The 21,730-nt window shown below is 21.9% G+C and overlaps 2 protein-coding genes across 4 annotated transcripts in view; both read left to right on the forward strand.

The window, feature by feature from the left end:
• Nucleotides 1–1,610: 1,610 nt before the first annotated feature.
• On the forward strand, nt 1,611–4,770 carry LOC129613410 (uncharacterized). Its single transcript, XM_055527456.1, has 2 exons — nt 1,611–1,713; nt 3,939–4,770. Exons 1-2 carry the CDS (start codon nt 1,702–1,704, stop codon nt 4,653–4,655), a joined length of 729 nt encoding a protein of 242 aa, XP_055383431.1. The 5' UTR covers nt 1,611–1,701; the 3' UTR covers nt 4,656–4,770.
• A 5,438-nt stretch (nt 4,771–10,208) lies between these two features.
• Nucleotides 10,209–21,730, forward strand: part of LOC129613396 (uncharacterized) — a 93,240-nt gene continuing 81,718 nt past the window's right edge. For all 3 annotated transcript variants that reach the window (XM_055527435.1, XM_055527434.1, XM_055527436.1), the window contains exon 1: nt 10,209–10,778. The gene's annotated coding sequence lies outside the window, so the exon portion shown is untranslated. The remainder of the gene's footprint in view (nt 10,779–21,730) is intronic.

Below are 21,730 nucleotides of genomic sequence, written 5' to 3' on the forward strand. Positions count from 1 at the left end.
CGTGTACATTAAAATAAAAAACCTGGTTCACATAAAAATATTATTACAAAAATACCTTAACTAACAGTTTAGTCTTAAATATACCACTCTATATACCAATAATCAACCACATTAAACCACTTTTTTTTTTATTATTGTTGTTTTTTGGTGGATTATAGTAATTAATAAAAATAATAATATAATTGTATATTTTCTTTTTTTTTTTTAATATGCTATTTAAATTATGTGACTTTTATTAAAAAATGTTTAAAATATTTTTGTCTTCTTATAAAAAAAAAAGATTTTTAAATACCTTTATTCACTATAGTCACATTGTATACATACGTATATGTATATTCACAATAGTATAGTAAGAAAAAACAATATTTTTTAAAAAAGTCTAAAAATTAAAAGAAAAACAAAAAACCTCTATACTTTTCATATTTTATAGTTTTACACACATGTTGTGAATATTACAAAATAACTTACTGATGTGAATTTATGGTAGATTTTTTGTACATTTATATATATATATATATATATACATATATGGGGCTTTTTTCAGATATATTATGTAGTTAAGATGTGTACAAGTTAGGATTGAATTGAATGTGCGTGTAATTATTTTTTTTTTACCTTATATTGTTTTCTTTTATATTTTCATATAATTTTTAAAATAGTTGAAGTATTCAATTACTGTTACTGATAAAATGATTTAGTAAAAATTTTATTTGAATATACTGCGAGCTCTTAGTTCGAATTTATTGTATACTGTAGGAAAAAATATTGCTGGACAAATTTTTATATATAAAACAACAACAATATCTGTCAAAACGTTACACAAATGCACGCATTGTAAATAGTAACTAACAGTAATGCAAATTTACTACATGAAGACTCTTAATATATGTTCAGTTCAGTTATTACTCGGATGGAGTTTTCTCTGAAAGCAGCCCAATCCGTTTGACAAATTTAAGAATTTTCCCAACAAATGACTTAAAAGTGTTATGAGTTTCGGTTGACATCTTGTTATATAAATCCCAAAATCATTGTTATCCACTGTCTCATAAAATTATACGAATGATTATTTTTTTATTTTTTTTTTGTCTAATTATAAAAACATAGCCAAAGCGGTGAACGGTAAGAGCACATGATTTCTTTTGTTAACCCAGAATAAGATCCGAACGACAAAAACAACTGATGTAAACCGAAAATGTAAAAAAAAAACGCATGCGGTAAAATAGGAATTTGGATTATTCTAGCGCCGGTGGTGATTTCCTTGGTTCTGAGCAGTCCTGTTTAAATATGTGTATTCTATATGAATTTTGACATTTCGCGGCGGATATACGTATTATAAAAGCAATTTGTGGCGGATAAATTTCATTTAATTGCAAGTAATTTCTATAAACACATATTGGATACGGATATTATAATAAAGAATAATTCCATACACTTATTAGTACGATTTTTCTTCTTTAAAAGTTTTGTGGGAGTCGGGGTTATAATTACACATATGAAAAACTCATTATTACTTGTATAAAAAACGATCATATTCTGTTGAATATGGATCAGTTGATATTAAGCTTTTGATTGAAATAGTTCAAATTAAACATATACATACATACACACATATTCACATATTATTTAATAAATTATTATAAATATAAAATTAAGTGAAAAGTAAAAATAAAGAGAAGATATAAAAACAAAACGGTATATGCAATGTTTTTAAAGGTATAGTGAAAAATTTATGTTGTTTGTTTATATTTTTATATGTGTAAATATAATATTAATTAAAAGTGTTTAATTGAAGTGAAAAATTTAAAAAAATTTGAATGAGAAAAACCAATAAATAAAATGAACATAATGAAAATTATATAATAAGAATTTTTAAAAAAAAAAAGAGTAAAAAATATTTTGTAATAATTAAATTTTAGGGAAATTTTTTTAAATTAATTTCAAATATCATGATGATAAATTTATGGAAATTATGTTGTGGAAAACAGAATAGACGACTTGCATGTTTAACTATCGTTTTTATTATGGTTATGTATGAAGTTTGTTACATTAAATGTATACGATATATAATATGCAGTGCATCTACTATAATTATTTTGTATACATTCTTACTATGTGTAATTACAAGCAAGAAATTTTTAGTTTTATGATATTTTTTTCTTTCATTATTTTTATGCTGTCATAACAATATTCGTGTTTGATAAAATGAAACTGGTTCGGTTATTAATTAAAAATTATGTATTAAATTATCCGGACAATTGAGTTTTTTTAATGTGATTTGTACATTAATGGAAAATTTACATAATTATATGCAACAATATTAATTTTTGTATATAGTGATTTTTGTACGGGTATAGGCTATAATTTGAAATTATTCTTAATATAGACAGCGTAATTTTTATATTTCAGTGATAATAGAAAATAAAGATTAATTATTTATTATAAGTTCAATGATTTTTAATTAAAATTTTGAAAATATGAGGTGTCGAACTATTGCTTTTCATAATATGAATAAATCATTACGTATGTTGTTAATTAGGATAATTATATATTAATTTGAAAAAAATATTTAAGGAACAACAATAATCTTATTAATTTTATTACCTATATTTAATTTATTTATTTAATATTTATAATTTACTTTAATACATGTATATATTTCTTAATTTATTCGAATAAGATTTTTCCCTCTTGCATTTCTCCTAATTTTTGATCTTTTAAATAATATCCACCTATTTAGTCAATGTCCATATATACATATTTTGGTATAATAGTCCATCAATTCATTAATTTAAATTATTAATAAAAGCGTATTATACATAATTCTACTTCTATAACAGTCATCTATTTCAAATTATCTATAACATCGTATTAATATGCATTCTTCTATATTTCTTATATTTGATAACAATTCTCATTGCCTTATTTTGTATTATTTGCAGTTTGTCAAGTTTAGTGTTGTTGGCTAAGAATAGTATTGATGCACAATAACTAAAATGAAGTAATATAATATTGCAGTATGTATAAATTTATTGCACATTTACATATTAATACTAATTTTAATATTTGTGTATCGGTTTTTGTAATCGATTTCTGTACTTGTACTTCATATAACATGTTGCTACTCGTCAAGTACTTTTCTATCTATGTATTAACCACTTTTTCTAATACTTTTTTATATGTTGGCAACATTTTTATTATTGGCGTTATATTTACCGATCAATGTGATTCTAGTTAAAAAAAAAAATTCTAACACTTCTTTACTTCTTATTTGCTTTTCGCAATTAAAGAAAATTAAAACAATTCAATAAAACTAGGAAAAATAATTGACATTTATTGAAAGCTGAAAAATTTGAAAATTTAATACTTAAATTTAAATTTGGGAAAAAATAATATTAATAGAAAAAAATATGTATTAAAGTAGAAAATTCAATGTTATTAGTAAAAAAAATATATAGAAAAACGTTACAAGGTTGTAACGCAGTAAAATTAAAAAAAATAATATGTCAAAAAATTTTATCACTTAGGTATTGCATCTAAAAGAATTTACCTATGTATATGAAATCTAATACGTAAACTGTAAATAATCCAAATATACGTGACGATTTTGTTTTTTATTTTTCATGTGTCAAGGCAAACCATAATAATAAGCAAAGTCAAGAATAGATCAGAACCGACGGAAATTAGTACAAATTTTTTGTATTATTTTATTAAAAATAATTGGTATTCACAATAGCTCAAATCGTTATTAATTTTAAAATTTAGGAGAAAAATTTCGATGAGAACGAGCACAATACGATATCGAATTTAAGTTGATCGTAGAAGTCTTTATTTTTATATAACATAACAAAAATGTTTAGTCATTTATAATGCAAATGTTGAAATGCAAATTAAATTTATTTTACTAATTTAATATATTTTTCTTCTTTCTTTCTTTTTAGGTTTACATGAAAATCTTTATTATTTCATTTTTAATATTCTATGTTAAAGGAATTCCATTACAAGATGATTTAATACATGCACATCATGGATCATTATATGAAAATATAAATTATGCTCATCAAATTGATAATCAACCAATTATTGATAATAAATTTAAGAATTCAAATTTTCTAACAACACAATTAGGATCTGAAGAAAATTTTGGAGAATTACATAAACAGAAATCAATTTCACCCGATACATACAATTTAGATCAAGTCATACCAAATTTGGATGCAAGTAAATTAATTGGAATCGCAAATAAATATAAAGCAGATAATTTATATACTCTTGCATTACCAAAAATTAATTATGGTCGGCCAAGACATTATTTTGTATTTCGAGATAATGATGAAACACATCATGAACTTCAACCGCATCGTTTTAGTAATTTGGCAATTAAATCTCATATGAATTCAAATGATGAAGATGATTTATCTGATTTAAAACATCATGAAGATTTAAAAAATATTGTTAAATCATATCCAGAACTATTTGAAACGGTTACATTAAAAAATTTTCTAGATCAACCAAAAATTAAATTTATTAAACCAACATTTTCAAATTTAGATAATGGTGGAAAAATATTTAGTAGAGATGTTAAAAATAAATTTTTACGTTCCACAGATGTTTCACATGTTAAATTCAGTGGAATGGGTACAAGTTATGAATTTTAAATGATGTAATCATTTTGTATTGAATAAGAAACTAAATTAATTAAATTGAAATTATTTTAAGTTGTACTAAAAATAAAATTAAAAAAAAACATAAAAAAAACTTGTTACATTTTTTAATTTTTTTTTATTTAAAAGACCAATAAAATGTACATTTTACAGGTTATTATGAAATGTGCTCATTTTAAAAGTTTTTTATTTAAAAACTCTTTTATTTCGATCTTATTATGGTAATTGCGGGTATATGACGTTTAGTAGAGTCAAAATGCATGTCATAAACGCTAAAGTTAAAAAATAAATAAGTTACAACGGTAACGCTAGAATTTAATTTGATGATAATATTTTAAAATAACTGTAAAAAATTATTATAAGATATCAAATTTACTTTTTGATTTTAAAAACACAATTCGTTAGCACTAATTTAAGACAATAAATTTTTTTTTTTTTAAATTTCACTAATATGTACAGTGTTTACACTATTATGCATAAAAGTACAGTCAATCAAAACATTAAAAATATTTCACTTTACATATTATATACACGCATATACATATTTGCATATAACTATACGTTTATGTAGTAATTTTTTTTTTATTTCAATTTGTTTCCCACCCCTGTCAAATCAACAATCAAGTCAAGTACGTAACAAGTACATTTATGCACACATAATTCACATTTACGTTCGCATGATTAGCTACATAAATGTATGATATTTACAGTTTTGTTTTTAAATTTTTTTTTGTTTGTTTTTTGTTTTTATGTATGTAATCAATTCGGTTATAAAAAAGAGAATAACAGAACTTTTCTCTCATTTTATAATTTATACATACTAACATGCTTTAATATTTAAATTATTATAGTTTTTTAAATTTTTTTGGAATATGTATTTAATTATGTAAGTGTCTACATAAAGTGTCTAAACTCTGTCTCTAAAGTGCCTACATAAAGTGTCGTTTCTAACAATGGTAAAAAAGGGATAATAATGTAGTTCTATCAGAAATATCAGAAATATTGTAATAAAAGATATTGTAGAGCTAACGAATATAATCAGTTAGGGATGTTGTTTATTTTATTAAAAACAAATATATTTCTTAAATATTTATTATTTTAAATAAAAATTTGTTTTTATTTAAATATTAAATAATATTTATTTGTATGCAAAATTTACTTCTTATATATTTAGATCATTTAGTTTACAAAGCATTATTTAATTCGTTATCATGCAAAAGGATGTCATAAATAGAATTTTTTATTTATAATTGTGAATCTAAACCATTGTTAACATGAATACATTGTAAATTTTAATCAAAGAAACAAACCAATTTTACAATATTCCGATTTCAATACTACATTAATATAATTTTCATTCCAATTTCCATTGTTACATTACATACCATATTCCATTTTCTTTCGTTTTGACTTAACATTTGACATTTTAATTTTTACCATTCTTATATAGCATAGTATATATACTACATTGTTTTTGTTCTGTTGTCAGAGTTACCCTCGAATATAAAATCAAAAAATGATGTTTGAAATTTTTTCTTTCAAAACAAAAAGCCGTCAAAATATTATAAAAATAATAAAAAAATAAATACAAAAAAAAAAAGAAAAACAACAACAAAAAATAAAAGTGCATTTCAGTTTTTGTTTTTTTTTTTATTTATTCTTCTTTTTTTTCTATCTATCTCTCTCTTTTGCATTTAAGAATTTTTATCAAAAGGGGGAAAAATAGAGGTAGCACATAAAATAATAAAAAAGAAAAATGAAAAAATTCAATTCCTCTTTTTGTTTTCTTTTAAATTTTGATTTTTTCAGTTCTTTGTCAAGTGCCAGTTTGGGCGCGTCGTAAATATTTTTTTCTTACTCAGTACAGTTTGAATTTTATATAAAATAAATTTTGAAATTTTTTTTTTCATATTTGAAAATTAAAAGAAAAAAAAAAATATATTTTTGACTATGAAAACATTTTTAAAAGAATTTATGATTAATTTTTTTTTTGTATAAATAAATAGTGAAGGAAAAAAAAAATAAATAATTAAAAGACTGAATTTTATAACACAAATTTATATTATTAATTAAATAAATAAAAAAAAAAAATAAAATTAAGTTTTGTATAATAAAGAAATATTTTCTTAAATAAAAATTAGTGCAAAAATTATTGAAAAAAAAAATATAGTTTTCATATTTCTATTAGTATTGCAAAAATTTCTTTTTGGAATAAAGAGAAATTTTATTTTAAATTCTACAAAATTAAATTTCTATTTTCGGTAATATTTTTTGTGATTTTTTTACTTTCATAATAATAAATGCACTTTTATTATTCTTTTTTTTTTTTTACTGCTATACCAACTTGTATTGTATAAACATTACATTTTTGTATATTAGTTGTGAAGTTATTAGAAAATTTATTATTTAATATTTTACTGTTTGAAAAGAAAATATAAAATAAAAATATTTAAAAACATCTACTTAATACAAATTTAAAAAAAGAAGAAAAAAATAAACAAAACAACAACATTATACAAAAAAAAAAAAGAATATAATTTTGTTTTCTTTTTTTTTTTTTAATAAGATCTTATCTTTCAATTTCCATCCATAACAAAAATTTCAATGCATGCATGTCAATAATATACCTTACCTTACCTACCTACAATTCTTTTAATATTATTATTCTTATTCCATTATTGTTGTTGTGCAGAAGAAGAAGAAGAAGAAAAATTAAACAAAAAAAAAAACACTTTAGTAGAAATGAAAAAATCAAAGAAAGAACAGCAAAAAACAAGAATTATAAAAAAAAAATAAAATCGCCAGGTGTGCTTTAAGAAAAAATAAACATAAAATCACAAAAAATAAAAAGTTATCTTACATTCATTAGGTGCATAAAGAAGTCAATTCTCTGCCAATCTTTAAGTACATATATTTGGATTTAAGTGCATATAAGCAGCAGTAGCAGTAATAATAATAAAAAAAAATTAAATAAAACAAAATACATGTAAAAAAGCAACAGCAACAGATACATAATAACTTATCCATGAAAATTATAAAAAAAAACAAAACAAGTAAATAAGAAATACAAAATCATAGTTATACAAGATTGCATATTTTGTATAAATACTTAAAATACATACATGCATATAATATGCAAGTATATATACACACTTATTCATAAAACATAATTATTCTAATTCATTATTCACAAGTGCATTCAATTATTAACAATTTATGCATATTGTGAATTAAAAATTTTTATAAAATTCAAATTTAAAAAAAAAAAAAAACATTCATGAATGTTGTCCGAATAAAATATAAAATTATTTTAATAAAAAAAAATTTTTTCAAAAAGTATTTTCCAAATTTAACAAAAAATTTCAATATTACTGCTATGTAAAATTATTGTATTGAATACAATCTTCTTCTTTCAATTTCAATAAATTAAAAATAATTTCAAAAAATTTTAATTTAATAATATGGTAATAATTACTGTTGCGTTGTGAAGATCAACAAAATACATAAAAAATTTTGAAATGACATCATAAGAATTTATTATAAGAGAAAAAAAAGAGCATTTTTTTTTTATTATTTACATGTCATCACGACAGTAAGCAAAAAAGAAGAGAAAACAAATAAAATAAAAAACAAAAACAAATAGAATTGAAGAATAAAAAATTATAATAAAAAAAAGACTTACAAATTTACATTTTATTTTGGTTAAATTTTTATATATATATATATTGTATATAAGTACGTCTACATATTAGTATTTTGGCCTTGAATTATGTCGCTCAAAAGGTCAATGACATTTTTATACAAAAATTTATTATTATATTTTAAGAAAAATTCATGATAGTGCTTATAAACAAAATATTATACAATAAATTACAATAATTATTATATAATAATTACATTTTCCTTTTTTTTTTAAGGTAAAATTATAATAATATTAAATTGGATAAAAAAAAAGGGTACAATAAACTTTAAGTACGGAGAAACAACAACAACAATAAAAGTATTGAAAAAAGTATTCACTCTGTAATGACAGTGAATAAAATTGAAATTAACTTAAAAAAAAAAAACAAAAACACAGAACTGTTCTCATAATCTCTCTTTCTCATTTTTTTTTTCTTATTAATCTTAATAACATTAATAATTTTAATTCAATAGTTATTTGCAGAACAGTAAAAATAGAGAAACATCCAATAACACAAGAAAAACATAAAGAATATTTTAATAAAAAAAAAACCAATTTTTGCCTATAAGCGAAGTATGTGATTTTTTTATAATAAATTCAAAAAAAAATATATATTTTTGAAAAAATAAAATTAAGTAATTAAATTCTAATCTTTCTAAATACATTATTAATAATAAAATATAAATAAATGCTTGCAATAAATATTAATTACAAATTACAATTATATATATAAAAATAATAATATTTTGTATATCTACATACAAACATACATACATAATATATTTTACAAAAAAAAAATATTTTTTAAATTAAGCAAATAAAAAAAAAATACAAATTTTAAATCCAAAATAAAGTGGTGCTTTAAATGTGTGCTAAAAAAAAATTAAAAATAAAAGTATTTCTCTTTCTATCTTAAATTAATATTAAAATAATAAAAGGCTAAAAAGAACTTATTTAATAATCTTTTTTAAAATAACTACAATCTTATTCAATATATTGCAAAAATATAATTTTGCAATATAAGCATAGCAATAAAATTTTATAATACTTACTTATTTATGCAATACAAGCAAAAGCATTCATTTACACATTTTGCTAATACATACAAAATAGTATTTAATATTAATAATAAATAATAAGAAATTTGTATATTTAGAGGTAGTTACATTCAAAACATTAAAATTAATAAGAGATTATCGTCGTGCATAACAATTATTACAAAAATTAACAGAAACATTAAATATAAAATCATAACAGAGACAAAAAAAAAAAAATATAGAAATAAAAAAACGCATTTTTTAATATAAGAAAAAACATTTGCATGATATATTTTGCTCTCTCACTCTCTCTATCGCTGTATTGTTTGTTATCATTCCCTGTTAGCCTTTGTGAACAACATAAAAAAATTAAAATTAAATTAAGAATAAATATTAAAACCAATATGCCATTATTCTAATAAATTTGAACTTTAAAATTACAATGAAATATTAAAAATCTAAGATTATTTACGTAAATTTTAAAATATAAGAAATAAATGCAAAAATAAATGAAGAAATTCAAATCTAACAATAAAATTCATTTAAAGCTCTCAATATACTATTCTTGTTTTTTTTTTTTTTGTTCTCAATTTCTTATAAAAAAATAATATTAATTTACACAAAACTATAATAAAAGTGCATACACATTAAAAAATATAGTTAATAAAATCTTAAATTTTTTACAAGACATACAATTATTTATCTACAATTAAAGGTATTATATATAGCTATTATGTATATATAACCTAATAAAATAATAAAATAAAACTTTGAATATAAGTCACAAAAAAAAAAAAAATCACAAAAAAAAAACAAATCAACAACAACAAAATCAATTTAAAAATTAAATTGCAAAACATACAAAAAATCGGCGGCAAAATTATTAATAATAAAAAAACAAAAACAAAATATTACATAAAAGTCCACGTTGGAAAAATATCTTTTATATAATATATACATACATACATTGCATATTAATTATTATACTAAACATTCTCAATATTATCAAAAAATTTAATAATAAAACTATTATACATACTTAATACATAAATATACTCTTAATATAAAAGTAATTAGAATAACATAAAAATTTTAAATTTTTTACAAGTGAGTGAAGTGATTGGATTGGATAAACCAGTAAATTAGAGAGACAGAAAAAAAAACAAGTTTTAATAAAAAAAATAAGATTTAACATAACATTTAACATAACATCATATTTGAAAATTTGTCGTCTCTCATTATTATTATTCATATTATTTAATATACGTATATATATACATAAATACAAAATGTATACATGCATAATATTGTGATTATTATGTCGAGATCACAGGTGTACTATTTATTTTAAATAAATAAATAAATAAATAAATAAGTAAATAAAATCTAAATACAGAGGTAAGAGAAAAATATAAAATTGTTTTATATATATATACATACTATATTTATTAGTATATTTTATATTACTTATACATTACAATATATTTACTTGTAATCTAACTTATATATTATAAAGCATGTCCAGCATAATAATTAAATATAATAATTTATTATTATTATTTTTCCTTGTTTTTATAATATTATTGAATTTATTATACATAAGTATATGTACGTTTCATATCAAATTGGAATACATTATACTTTACAGCTATATAGGAGTATATGTATATAATTATAGTAAATTTTTATAACAATATTTTACCTACTTATTCGTTCATGATTTGATTATTGTTTTTCTATAAAAATTTTAATAAATTATATAAGTAATATTAAAATTGAATATATATGCTTGCATATGTTATATAAATAAAAGATAATAATAATAAAAAATGATAACTTATTTAAGTATATATGCAATTTGATCTTATACTTAAATACTTACATAAATGTAAATTTATTGAAAGAGAAAGACAAGTTAACTAAGAACCTCTTATTTCTTGAATTGAGTAATTTATTTCTGATACAGTCTTCAAATATAATGTTTTGAATATTTTTCTTGCTTATTTTAATATACTTAATTGTTTTCAAAAATTCTTTATTTATTTGTTCAATATAGATACGAATTTAAATAATATGCGACATAGACTATTATATGAAAGTGACAGTATAACATTAATTGTATAGTTAAGTAACATATGGCTGAATGGCATAATTCAGTTGGGGTCTAACAATATTCAGTTCTTTGAAACGAAAACTTGCGGAAATAAAAAAATACTTACATATACATATTTAATTAATTTTAGGAAATTTTTTTATTTGCTTTTCAAATAAGATTTGACAATTACTCTTTCTTTTACGTTAGTTTCAGTATACGTTATCAATGAATACCAATCTACACACTTAGTTATTTTTAAATTTAAATTCAAAGTTCCAGTTAGGGATCGCTTTATTAAGTTTCATTTAAAATTATTCGTTTTAACACTTTAACTTTGCTAAAGGATAAGCTTCATTTTAAATTGAAAATTTAATAAGAAACTTGAAATTTTTTTTGTTAATTTTAATTATCAAGTTACATTAAATTTTGGACTCAATCATTCAAATCTAAATAATCATTTACTAATTTCAATATTCTCAAACATATTTAAGTATATATACATAAATATTATATATATTATGCCAGAAGTGCATGTACATATATTTCTGCACTAAAAGTATTGAAATAAATTTGTCATTTACCTCGTTCATATGAATACTTGTGTTGGAATTAGCTCAAAACTCAAACTGTATTTGTCAGCCTCAAAAATAATACATACTATAATAAATGTAAAGATAAATGTAATTTATGACAAAAAAAATTATGTGCTGTAATATTCAAGCTCTCCAGCCTTTCAAGCCAGCTTCGAGTCAAGTAACATTTATATGGCTTACATAAAAATGGGCTTCAAGTACGACGCATGAAAATGCAGGGTAGTTGTCAAAAATTTTAAGAATCTGTTAACGTAATTGTGTTATATTGTGTAAACGCTTACTTAAATAAAGCAATATTATTTTTTTTAATGTCATCTTAAGAACAAATGAAATTTATATTGCTTTTTTATAACATACATTCATATAATATGCATAAAAATTATTCGAAGATGAGATTCCGTCATCATTTTTCTTTCTTTCTCTCTCTCAGTCTCTCTCTTACTCTTCATATTATGACACATTGTTGATTTTGACATATTTTTAGAAATGTTAGTAACTAACTATATTCTATGTTCTTATTAGTTTTAAATCAATTCAATTTTATTGGGAAAACATTTTTTTTTTTTTTTTGAAATATAGAAAACCCAAAAATGGATAATTAATGTGACATTGCTGTTTTCTGTTTTTGTTTCAAATCTAATTATAAATTGCAAAAAAAAATGTTTCAAATGATTTTTTAAAAAACTAAACTTGTTTTTGCTTTTCATTTTTCCACTGAGCCTATATAAGTAAGTAAAGAAGGAAATCTAGGTTTTTCAAAAATGGTTATTTTTAATTACATTTTTGGAATTTTATTGAATGTTAAAAATAACTGGTATATTTCGATTTAAAATTGAAAATCGTGTGAGAATTATTAAACAAAACCAATAAAACAAAAAAAATATGAGAGGGCGAATGACGGGACGGGGATGAGCGGGTTTCTTTTTTTTAACTTTACTAGACATTTTTTTTTAAATGTTGCCAAATGGTTAGCCTTTTTCTAATTGTATTTTTTTTTTTTTTTTTTTTTTTGTTGTCATTTTAGCAATTTGAACTTGAATTTGAAATGTTTTATAAAATTTACTTTAGGTACTTATTAGGAAAATATTGCTTTGAATTCATTAAGAAACTCAATCAATTGACTTATGCATCTAGAAAATAATAATAAAAACAATAAAAAAAAAATTGAAATTGTGTCGGGATTCGTGAAAATTAAAACAAAATAGAAAAGTTGAATTAAACTTATGACTAAATATGTGGGCAAAAAACACAACGTGCATTAGTCAGAAAATAAATATTATGCAAAATGTTTAAAAATGAACAAAAATCCTTCTATAAACTATGAATTCTAAAATTTTTAAATAAAATTAAATTTTTGGAAATTTTCGTTTTTGAGGAATGAAAAAAAATTGAGGGCAGAACAAATATTGGCTATTGAGTTTTAAATATGTATTGGAGAAGGATATTGATTCGAAAAAAGGTGAACCAAAAAGATATACTCAATCCAATTAAATTTTAGAATTTGGTATTTAGAACACCAGAATTTTAAGTTGACTTAAGTTGTATAAGTTATTCATTTAATCATTGAATAAACCCAATTGACATTTTGGATTATAAATAATAAATAAGAGTTTCTTTAGATTTAAATTAAATATTTTCGTATCTCGAATTCAATAGAATAACGAATATAATATAACAATACAAGCTGAATATAATATAATAATACAAGAGAGTGATAGCTTTCGTGGACCCTTCCTGTTGAGTATGTTGTTATGAGATATTTTTCCGGAGAAAAAGTTTCTCGTATTCATCAAAAGTGTGGGTTTCGGGTATGTGCTCTAGACAAAATACTGGACACTCGTGAAAGGACAAAAGATCATTTAGGTCGCGGTGTATCGTCGTTCTAATCTACAGTCTACACTGACATCAGTGAGTACGTTGACACATCTATGGTCATATAAGTTTACTAACCACTTACTTATTCTTTAAATACTATTTACTATCTACTGTAATTTTAAAATTACAAATGATTATTTTAATTGTAACAAAGATTATTTTTTCCATTGATTATATTTTCCTATTATTCGAATGCGGGCATTTACCTATTTAGATTTTCATTGGAAAATCAAATAATGTGATGACAAAAATCCAATGAAATAGACCACAAATAAATCAAAGCACACAAAAAATAATATTAACCATTTGTACCATTCTATCAGTCGAGCCTATTTATATACGTCCAAAGTAACAAAACTTCAAACAAACAAAAAAAAAAAAACATATTTATACAATCCTTCCGTCCATTATTTTTTCATTTTCATCCTCTTTACTATTGAAAATTCACATCAAAATCCTTAAATATTATTTTCTCTCTTTGTATCCTTTTGATGTTTTTCTTAGCACTTTTAATTTATCATTAAATAACTGTAAATAAAATGCGTGTGTCTATTTTACTGCTTTCCCTGTCATGTTATTTTTCTCTTTTTTATTTTTTCGATTTATTAATTGATGGGTAAACCAACACCACAATTTTATACAGTTTAATAATAATTAAAAAAAAATATCCTTTTCCATCTATTTTGTTATCCTTTTACTTATAATTTTTTGTGTTTTTTTTTTTATTGTGATTATAAATTTATTATTATTTTTCTTGTCATATAAATTTTTATTTTTGTTTTCAATACTTTGTTTTTAAAGAAGTACTTTTGTTAAATTTATGCTGTTGCTTGTTTTTTTTTGTACTTATTACTAAAATGTAGAGAGCCCAGCCATTCATGTATGTATGTACTTACAGTAAATTATATATTGTAGAGAGTTTGGGGTTAAAATACATTGTAATGTTCACGTGACACAAAGAAAGAATAATAAAAATAAGTAATTAATAAGTAAGTATATAAGTACTTGTATATAGTTGTATGTTCTATATGTGGTTTTTACGGGAAATAATGATTCTTTATAATGTTAAAAATATAAAATAATTTTATTTGTATATTAATTAGAGATAGGCAAATTAGAATAAATTTATATTCTTAATAATTTAGATTTGGTAATAAAATACAAGAAAATTTGATAGTAGAATGAAATTTAATGAAACAATATGAGCTGACAGACAAGAATCCCTCTTAAGAACCAAATATTTGATCTTCAAATTAAATTACAAAAATTACTTAATTCATTTTGGATTTTTTAAACTCTGTTCAACAATTATTTGCAAATTTAAAGAAAACAAGCTGAAATCAAATATTTGATTCTGTTCAGTTATAAATAGAGGGCGCTACTCTTAATATGCCACTTTATAATATTAATTGTCAAATAAAGTTCTGTTGTGACATAATTAAGCCTTCAGTCTGTGACTCTAATAAACAAACTGACACTTTCCCAGAATGTAATTTTCATATAACTTTGAAAAATCATGAATTCTAATACTTTTGATGCCTAAAATTACATCCACAAAATAAAATTAAAAAAATTATGCTTAAATAAAAATCTATAAAAAAAAAATACAAAATTTACCTGTCAAATAATTTTCGTCATATGTCAGATTAGTGATGTGATAATTTTCTTCATCTGTCCGGTTTCTGATTTCATTTGCAATTTTTGACAAATCACAACGGTAAATTGCAATAGTAAAAATTTATTATTTAATAATTAAATAATCAATTAATTTTATAAAATATTGAAGTAATTAATTAAATAATTACAATATTAAATGTTAAGTATTATATTATAACATTTCTAAAATTAAAGACTTATAAACGTTTCTTTTCAATTTCTTTGTCCTTTTTATATAATTCAATAAATTATACTTAAAATTTTTACAATAATATTCTTCCTAAAAAAAAAAAAAAAATAAAATATCCCAAAAATTATAAAAAATGAAATTATTTTATTGTTATACTCACCCTTTAATAATAAATATAACAATATATAAATTTTAAACCCGCACCACAACGCACCATTATATTTACTTATGTCCACAATAATTTCACTGATTTGTAATTCTATACTCATTTATTTACTCACTACACAAAAAAAAAAAAAGTATCCGCGTCCCTTTTATTAGTAAAATATTAAAGTTCCAGTTCATCCAACTTGTTTTCTCTTTTACAATTTTAACAAAGTGAAAATAAATAATATTCTTTTTTTTGGGTGAAATATACAAAATAACAGGAACAACAGAACAACAATAGAGCAATAAGAATAATAAGAAAAAATCAAAATTAAAATGAAAAAAAAAAGGTACGCGGTGGTGAAGGTACGCTCTTTTATAATATTATATGTTTATATTTTCTTTGTTGCTAAAATATTTTTATATATAATCATCGTATAACAGAAAACATGCAAGTAAACTGGCTATCATTAGATTTTACGTACATTATACATATTATATAGTCAGTTATGTTGACAAAGGATTCTCATCATACTCACTTATGTACTCAATCTATATCATTCAATATGTACACTGTGGCAAATTTATATGTATATAATACAAGAAATATGTGTATATTAATATTTATGTATAACATGTACAATAAATTGATATTTGACACTTGTAAAGTAATAAAAAGTTCAACTTTACATATACACATATACTTACACACATGTATAATATGATTGGTTAAATACTCTTGATGAAGTATTTTGATTATTAGAAATTATGATGATGATGATGATGATGATGATGATGATGATTATCATTATTGAGAAATCTAACTTAATTCTTCAGTTCAATTTCAATTCGGCTATAAAATTTATTTGTACTTGATCATAAAAGTATAAGATGATAACTTGTAAAAAATCTAGGAATACATAAAGTTTGTTTACATACATACATACATATAAGTATACTTGTATGTTACTGGATATAAAGGAAAATGAAAATTAAATGGGAAAATATTTGATTTTCCTTAATATAACACGGTTCTTTGTTACCGGAAATCATGTAGTACAGGCACTACACCGTACGTACAATACGCTATAATAAAACAAAAAAGAAGAAAAAAACAAGGGGGAAATTGAATTTTTTTTTTTGCAGTTTTGATGGTATTGTTGTTGTTTTCGTCATTTTTTGTTGGAAATATCCTTTTTGCACACAGCGTATATCATATATATTAATGTTATCCTTTATTTTTCTTTGTTTGATAAAAATTTTTGTAAGCAAAATTTTCCAATGTTTATAAGTGCAATTTAAAAAGGAAAAATATTATTCGGATTATCCTTTAAAAAATAATGCCACAATTTAGCAAGTAAAATGAAATCATTGCATAAAGTTATAGTGTTTTTTTTTTTTTTGAGGAAATAAAAATCGAATTTAAAGTGTAATTTTTCCAATATTTCGAAATAAGTTTTTTTTATTTTAAAATTGATGTAAGGTGAAAAAGTAAAAAACAAAGACAAAATTTTGACACAGAAAGAGAAACGCTGCACGCATATAAAATAAAGGAGGGGATAAAAGAGAAGAGAGGAAAAATTTAGATAAGGGAGAGGAAATTTTTTATATTATGAAAAAAAAGCGCGGGTCTTTTTTATTTTCTTCCCTTTTTGTTTTTCTCTCTTTTTTTTTTTTTTAAAAAGCATGTGCTTCGATCTTCTAAAATATTTTCAAACAAAGAAAATATTTTTATGCTTATGTACAAGTATAATGAAATTAAGGTGTGGGGTAGAAAATTCTTTTCGAAAATTTTTGTGGGTAACTAATTTTAAAACATACCTTTGTACACTTATATCATTAAATACTTATATTTTTCATTCAAAAAAAATATTTGAATATTTGATTGAAATTTTTGTTGTTTGTGAAAGAGGGAAATAAGTGAAATTATTTATGGTGTCAAATTTTAAATAAGTATCACTTGGTAATCTGTAGAAGATCTAGATAAATATAATTTAAATGTCAATTATTAGAGTATGCAGTAATTAATTGATTATTGTATAAGAATTTAGAAATAAAGAAAGAATGAGAAAGTTGAAAAAATTTTAAAAATATGTAGAGGTAAAGTAGGGGAGAATTTAAATTTGTATATATGTATATATACTTAGATCAATAAATATCGATAATAAATTAATTAATTAATGTTAACGTGATATTGAAATATTATTTAATTTTTTATCATTGACAGAGGTTCGAAATGGCTTCAAATTCCGATTTTTTTTTTTTGCCAAATTCAAATTTGACTTTAATATTCACACCGATTTCAGACTTAATAAACTTATATTATGACTTTAATTACTATTTAAATTCCAACTCCGACCTTAACTTCGACTCCGAATTCGACTCCGAACTCGATTACTACTCCGAAATCAATTCCGATCTAGATTTTTACTGCGAACTTAATTCACCTTCTCACTTTCATTTCTAGTCCTAATCCGAAATCGACTCCGAATTCGAATTTCGACACTAAACTTTTGTCGAATCCAATTCTATTTAAAGATTTCGATTCCGAATTCGATTCTACTTTCAATTTAAGATTTCGTTTCTGAACTTGATCTGGAAACCGATTACGATTAAAAATTAGGAGTTCGGCATTAAAACTGATTATGATTCCGATTCAAGTATACCACTGAGTAAGTATACGATTCTGTTAGTTTTATTTGGTTCTGAATTCCATTTAATAACTTAAAGTAAATGAAATATAAATGAATATTTAACATTTAATTAAAATGGAATTTTTGTATTTTAAATATTTTATTTTTAAATTACATATATATTTTTTTATTTAACAATGTGTCATAAACAATTAAAATGAATTTGGTTTTTAATTGTGCTTGAAATAAGTTTAATATTCTTGATACTTATATAAGTACATGTACATATACATACTTTTTTATCCCTTTTATTCCTTGTTTTTTTCTTACATGCATTTTAAATATCACAATGTTATGGTAAATAAGTGCTAAAAGAAAAAGTTGATATATAAGACTCAAGATTTTTTTTTTAACTAATTTCTCTTCCATTTAAGTACCCTTGAAATATTACAACTTGTTCTCTACAAAAAAAAAATTATATTTTTTATCCTACATAGAGATATGCACACCAATACTTTCATAAGAAATTTTCATATATTTTTTTCTCTATATTAAATTTATGTGTAAATGTGCATTACTTGTTTATGTATGAATGCATCAATGCCATACTATGTGTATATAATACATATATAGTTCTCTACATACAATGGGTAAAAAAAAAATTAAATATGCATTTTTTTTTTTTTTACATTTTCCCATTTTTTTTTTTTATAAATATTTCAATCTATGAGCATCTCGATATCGATTTATAACTCTCTAAAGAAGACTGCAACAAAATGTATGAGTCATACTTAAGAATTTTCAAATGCAACCAGAAAACAGAAAAAAAAAATTATAAGAGAATCCTCTATAGAAGCCATTGAACTTTGACTTAAAGGAACAAAAAAAAAATGAGAAAAAAATAATACGAGAAAAACAAAGAATCAACACGAAATAGAAAATAATGTAGTGGACGGGATCTTTAAAAGGGATACGCGCTCTTAAAGGTAAAAAGTGAAAAATTTTGTGTTAAAAATAATAAAAAAATAGAATTGCTGTTATAGTTATGATTACATTATTATCATTTTTATATGATGATTAATTTATATTTAATAATAAAAAAAAACCGTCGTATTCCTCGAAATATTTAAACAAATTCACTTATGTGCATGACATTCTTTAAAAAAAAAAACAAGAAAAAGTCATTGTTCCTTAAATATGTTTTTTTTATAAACCTTAATAAAATGTAGAAAAAATTATAAAAGAATCAGAAATTTTATAGACAAAAATATTTTAATAAAATAAGAAAAAAAGAACAAAACAAAATATACAAAGGTACTTAAAAATTACTTGATTACGTAATATTCCCGATTTGTTGTATAGAAACGTAACAGAAAAAGATCATAAGCAACAGGAATGACTAATTTTTCTACCAAATTTTTTTTTTTTTTGAAAATTTATGAAATTGAATACCAATATACAAATCATAAGCATATTAAAAGACTTATTTCAACTTAAGCACAATTTTCTGTTCAAATTAATCTTTAATTAAGGGGTGAGGAGGGGGGAGGGAGTGAACGAAACAAATTCTTACGTGTTATATTATTTTCTTAATATTACAGAATATTGCATACTTTTAGGAGAATAAAATTTAAAAAGAGTTTTAACATAATAATTTAATGCAATTATATTATCTGTTAGAAAAGAATTTACCGTTATGAAAATAGAAAAACATTTTACCGTTATTTCTTAATTTTTATAGAAAATTTGTTTCGCGCGTAGAAATTTTCTTCACTGTACAATAGCAGGATATGATTTAAGCATACATATAAGTCTATATCAGATTTTTAGAATGCTATTATACCGAACGAACGCATGCAAATTTGGCAAAGAAGAAAAGCGATCAAAATTAAATTAAAAATCAGTTCTGAAATAGAAATAGAGTAATGAGGAATTGCAAGCATCTGTTTAACTCTTATTATTTTAATTCTGATTTTCGAAATGTATTTTCATGTGGCAAATCTCATAAGAAACCTTGCTCTAATATGTGAAGACTTCGTTTCTTTAAAAATATCGAGAATTTAAAAATATTTTCACTTATGCAACACTAGAATATATATTTACATATGCATAATTATGTGTGCAGTATGTGTTGTAGTATATATATACAAGTTTTTTTTAGCGTAATTTTAATATTTATGGAGACAACAGAAAAAAAAAACGCAAACTACATACTTATGTTTAAATTTATTCATACAGACAGGTATACACAAAGTGTTCATATGTATGCACAAATGTACGTAAATATGAATAAATAATTTTTTTTTCTTAAATTTTATCCTTATATTTATTTTTATTCTTATAATACATTTATAAAATACAAAAAACACTTATATATATTTTTGTATATGAAAAAAAAAAAAGAAATTATTCTGTCATCTCATTTTTTTTTTTTGCTTTGCTGAGGCAGGCAGGCAAGCAGGCAGGGCTTTTTACAAAAAAAATATAATGAAAAAATCAAAAAAAAAAAAAAATAATATCGAGAATAAAACAGGCTCCCTATACTTACATACTTTTTATGAAAAATTTGAACAAAAAAAAGAAAAAACAGAGTCGAGCTCGACGAACATTAAAAAATCCTTATGTCATATTTTTTGTAATTCATTGTGTATTTCTTCCGTGTTATAACAAGTGTCTAGGTAGACAACGTAAATCCTTTTCACTTTTTCTTTTTATTTTATTTTTTTTTTTTTTCAAATTATTATTAAAAGGACAAAAACAGAAAATAAAAAATTAAACTAAAATTTTTTTTTTTTTTTTTGTATTATTTGAAGGCATAATAAAAATTATAAGAAGAAAAAATAAATGTGAAAATATTTAACGCATTTTTATTTTAGTCGAAAACTGTGTAAATTAAAAAAAAAGATTGGAAAAATCACTTAAAATTTGACTGTCTGACGTTTAGAGTATATTGTCAAATTTTCCAATTCGAAATTTTTACATTTGTCTTCTAAGAATTTCGAAAATCTGAAATTAATATCAAAGGGCAAGCATAAAATATTTGGTGAAAGATATTTTAATGACAATCACAAATTATAATCTAAATGGTATTATCATAATTAACGGTATTTAAATTTATGACTCCACAGGTATAACACGCATAATTTAAGTAAAGTTTTTTA

This window comes from Condylostylus longicornis, unplaced genomic scaffold (assembly GCF_029603195.1).
Source record: "Condylostylus longicornis isolate FDR11 unplaced genomic scaffold, ASM2960319v2 ptg000083l, whole genome shotgun sequence".
Lineage (NCBI taxonomy): Eukaryota > Metazoa > Arthropoda > Insecta > Diptera > Dolichopodidae > Condylostylus > Condylostylus longicornis.